The sequence below is a fragment of the Lycium barbarum genome, chromosome 1 (genome assembly GCF_019175385.1).
Source record: "Lycium barbarum isolate Lr01 chromosome 1, ASM1917538v2, whole genome shotgun sequence".
NCBI classification, from domain to species: Eukaryota; Viridiplantae; Streptophyta; class Magnoliopsida; order Solanales; family Solanaceae; genus Lycium; species Lycium barbarum.
Window position 1 is genome coordinate 12,654,058 of NC_083337.1, and position 4,906 is coordinate 12,658,963.

The following is a 4,906-nucleotide window of genomic DNA, read 5'->3' on the forward strand; positions in this document are numbered from 1 at the left end:
CAGCCGTTAGACATAAGGGTATAATTGACCCCATAGTATAACTGTAAGGGTATAATTGGCCCTAAAGTATAACGAAGGGTATGAATGAACTATTTTTCAAAGTTCAGGGGTAATTTTGGCCCTTTTCCGTATTTACAATCCGCTAATTCAAAGCTTTTAGGGTCGTCTGGTTAGGAAACAAGTTATTTCAAGATTACTTATCCCTGAAATGTTATCCCACACTCCCATAAGGATAAAAATAACACTACAATCTCGGGATAACTAATTCCGGGATTAATTATATCACGATTTTATCTCAACCAAACGTGAGATAAACTCATATCAAATTTAATTCCGAAATTAATTATCTCTTATCCCTCTTATCCAACGAGCCCTTAGTGTATTAATTTGGTTATACTTGTGATGAAAAGTTACATGTTATTAAGTCAATTTCATAAAATAACTTAAAATTTTAAACACTATCAATGCCAGAACCTAAACATGAAAATGAAATAAAGACCAGAAGTCTTGTTGGCCCCAAAACTATATACCAGAAAGAACTACTTATTCGTGTATCTCTCGCTTTCACTCTCTTTAGAGTAGTATCTACTCTTCTTTTGTCTTCGTATATATCTTTTTCATTCACTACTTTTGCTCCATCTTTGTCAAAAAAGAAAGCCTGAAAGTCATCTTCATAATTATGGGAAATAATAAGAAAGGATCAGGATCTTCTTCTTCTTCTTGGTTAACTGCTGTTAAAAGAGCTTTCAGATCTCCTACTAAAGACCCTCAAAAGAAGAAGCAAATTAAAACAAGAGATGAAAATAATGAAGTTGATGAAGATGAAGAAGAAAAGGTACTACTAGCCAGTAGCCACCTTTTTTTTTTTTACTTTCTTTTTTGGTCAATAATTAACTTTAGATCCATCTTTTTACTATAGCAACTAACTTTCTTGTTTTTTTCTGAATTCATGCAGAAGAAGGAAAAGCGAAGGTGGCTTTTCAGGAAGGCTACTAGTAATCTTGAAAATGTGACAGCTCATCAGGCTCCACATAAAGCGGAGAAAGATGACATAGGAGCGGACCAAAGCCAACGGCATGCAATTGCTGTAGCTGCGGCAACTTCAGCCGCTGCTCAGGCTGCAGCTGCCACAGCACAGGCAGCTGTTGAGGTGGCTCGAATGGCCAAGCCACCTGTTTCTAGATTCAATTTTTCTTTTTATCCCGGGGAAAAGGAGCATCAGGCCGCGACGTTAATTCAAACAGCTTTCAGGGGATATCTGGTGAGTCATGAATTGCAATGTTTGCCCTGTAGATGGATCAAAAGATATACACAATATTGTATTGGAAATATTCTAGGTGATTTCTTTATATTTGTTAAAGCTTTAGTAGACAAAATTACCTATACATGTGTGCTGCTGAAAGACACCAGGTATGCGCTGACATATCCAAGATGGACACAAATTGACTGAAAACAACCTTTATCAAAAGAAAATAAAATGGTCATTGGAGTCATATCAAGAATGAAAGCATTTCTTAGAAATGAATCTTAATTTGAAAATGGCATTCTAGCATCAGACACCATAGTCATTTAATTACAAAATAAGAAAAGGAAAAATGGTTTTTATATTACTTTAATTATGGACATGTGAAGAGGAGAGACACATATGCCCCAGTGCGGAGGTGTGAGAGGTTGGCCATGGATGGTTTCAGAAGAGGTAGGGGTAGGCCGAAGAAGTATTGGGAAGAGGTAATTAGCCAGGACATGACGCAGTTATAGCTTACCGAGGACATGACCTTAGATCGGAGGGTCTGAAGGACTCAGATTAGGGTAGAAGGCTAGTAGATAGTATCGTTTATCCTTTCATATTAGTAGTCGCATTATCGCGATATAAGCTCTTGTGCTTTGATTTCTTCTACTATTTGTTATTTTCTGTACTTTGATTATCTTATTTTATCTGTGATAGCTACTGCCCCTTTGCAAACTGCTTCATCATGGCTTAATCGCTTTCGTTATTTTCATTTACATATCGCTTTGAATTTCTTGACCTTATCTGACCTCTTTTTATGCTTTTTATTGAGCTGAGGATCTTTCGGAAACAGCCGTCCTACCTTGGTAGGAGTAAGGTCTGCGTACACTCTACCCTCCCCAGACCCCACGTTGTGGGATTTCACTGGGTTGTTGTTGTTGTTTAATTATGATTATTGAATGTAGGGCATTGTCTAATTTCAGGAAAATCTAGAAACTTGAGTAACTTGGTTGATACAGTTCATTATACACACTAAGAAAATGTAGCTGATGCCATGTTCTTAGTTTGCTTGTTTTCTGACCATTTGTGGAATTGATTGAATGAATTGCTTTTGTTGTGATTTTGAAGGCAAGAAGGGCTCTAAAAGCACTAAAAGGTCTAGTAAAATTGCAAGCTTTAGTGAGAGGTCACAATGTTAGGAAACAAGCCAAGATGACTCTTAAATGCATGCAAGCTCTTGTTAGAGTTCAAGCGCGGGTACTGGACCAGCGATTTAGGCAATCTCAGGAAGGAAGTCGAAAATCAACATTTAGTGACACTAGTAGCGTGTGGAATTCTCAGTATCTTCAAGATATCTCGGACAGAAAATCAATGGTAAGTTCATAAGTTGATGTATAATTCATTACTTTCCTATAGTAAGTACTTGGAGATAATTTGGTTTTGAGTTTGGATTTGGATATGCAAGAGTTGAATTTGGAAAGGAAAATACCATTTTCATTGGTTTTAGATTCAAAACAAAAAATAGTTAGTTGCACCTTCTCTTCTATCCAAATTCTTTGGTTTTAGTTTTTTGAAAATATATTTCAAAAGCCTTTTAAAATCAAATCCTCGTTTCGTGGTTTTTGGCTTTGATTTTGGGAATGCATTTGTAAACGACGACTGATTTTGGACTGCTCATTGGTTTTGGTATTGGTTTTAGCACCAAGTAGGCATTGGTCTAGGCGTGCGCAAAGGATTGGTTTTAAAGTCAAATCTCTCTATAATGAAGTCGTTTGTCTAGATATTGTTTGGTTGCTATAGCAAAATGTTGTTATACAGAACATATAATATAACATAACATGAAAAATCGGTTCCAAAAAAAAAAAAAAAGACTTGGCCGCTATAGTGAAATGTATTATAGAGGATGAATTTTATAGATAAGTCTGACTGTACTACGTACCAAACAAGGATTGAGATAGATGTAAATACTTTTCGTATAATTAACTCATTGGCATTTATATATGCCAGTCAAGCAGCATTCCAGATGATTGGGATGAAAGGCCTCATACTATTGAAGAGGTAAAAGCAATGCTGCAAAGGAGAAAACAAGCTGCTTTGAAACGCGAAAGGACCTTATCCGATGCCTTTTCTCAACAGGTTTCTCTAAATCCATGTCGAAATTTTCATGTTTCAAGTAACTTTCTTGGTGTAAGCTAGTTTTGCCAATAATGGGCGGAGCTAGGGTACCAGAAGGGAGTTTATCTGAACCCCTTCGTCAAAAAATTACACTAGATTAAAATTATTTTATGTATATATAGTAGATGTTGAATGACTTCTTCGTAAGTTTATTTTTCTATACTTTGAATCCCCTTAGTGAAAATCCTAGCCCACCACTGTTGCTAATTCATTCTATTTTCCGTGTGACAGACGAGGAGAACAGGCAGAAATTCCTCGATAGGCAGTGATGCGGATTTTGGAGAAAGACATCAATGGATGGACCGGTGGACGGCTGCAAAACCATGGGACAACAGCAGAGGCAGAGCATCAATTGATCAGAGTAACTCTCCTGTTGTTAAAACGGTTGAAATGGATACGTCACAACCTTATTCATATTTACCTCCCAATTTAAGAAGATCACACGAACGACCAAGTTCACCCCTTCATAGAACTCAACAAAATCAATCGTTTCAATTCCCCATTACACCTTCTCCATCAAAAACAAGACCTATTCAAGTCCGCTCTGCAAGCCCCCGATGTCCAAGAGACGAAAAAAGTTATAACTACACAGCTCAAACTCCAAGCCTGAGGCCTAATAATAACTACTCCTCATTCAGTAGTAGCTCTAACCAACATAATAGACTAACTTCCGGTGCTGCAAATATTCCTAATTACATGGCTGCTACCAAGTCTGCTTTGGCAAGAATTCGTTCACAAAGCGCCCCACGACAGAGGCCATCGACTCCAGAGAGGGATCGAGCTGGATCTGCTAAAAAACGTCTTTCTTTCCCCATCCCTGACCGTTATGGCAATGTCTATGAACATAGTCTAAGGAGTCCAAGCTTTAAAAGCCTTAGTGGAGTACATTTCGGATATGAACAACAATCTAACTATTCTTCCTGTAACACGGAGAGTCTTGGTGGCGAGATCTCTCCATCCTCAACCAGTGATTTGCGAAGGTATTTAAGGTGACCAAGGGCAAAAAATAAGGTGATCAATGTACATGCTAATGCATATTGCAACTGTAATGCCTTTTCTTGTTTGTTAGGTATTTTTTAACTTTGTTTGGAGTCTTATTTTTTAAATCTTTGCTCCTTTGTTGTGATTTCCTTCTGACTTGTAATGTTTTTGAACCCATATTGATGTGCTAGTCAAACATATTGTAACTAGTTCTTTAAGCATTGTTTAATGAAATAGCACCTACCGCAATTACTGTTATAGGGCTAACTTTGATGTGATCACTACTTACATGCGCTGTTTCATACTTTGTCATACCCGAATCTAAGAAAAAAGTGAAAACTTTCAAAATTTATGATATAAATAAGTCATAAATATTTGTGTGGTTATAATCATCTCGTTAAGAATAAAATATGTATTTTAAAATTAAATTATTATGAAATATAAGAATATATCATTCCTTTTAAAATTATCTAACTATAAAAAATATCACATAAATTGAGGAGGGGAGAGTATCTCACGAGT

General features: G+C 36.6%; 1 protein-coding gene across 1 annotated transcript; it reads left to right on the forward strand.

Moving 5' to 3' along the window:
- Nucleotides 1-525: 525 nt before the first annotated feature.
- LOC132632045 (protein IQ-DOMAIN 17-like) lies at nt 526-4,642 on the forward strand. The gene is made up of 5 exons (XM_060347844.1): nt 526-835; nt 956-1,261; nt 2,357-2,602; nt 3,236-3,364; nt 3,635-4,642. Exons 1-5 carry the CDS (start codon nt 680-682, stop codon nt 4,394-4,396), a joined length of 1,599 nt encoding a protein of 532 aa, XP_060203827.1. The 5' UTR covers nt 526-679; the 3' UTR covers nt 4,397-4,642.
- Nucleotides 4,643-4,906: the final 264 nt, after the last annotated feature.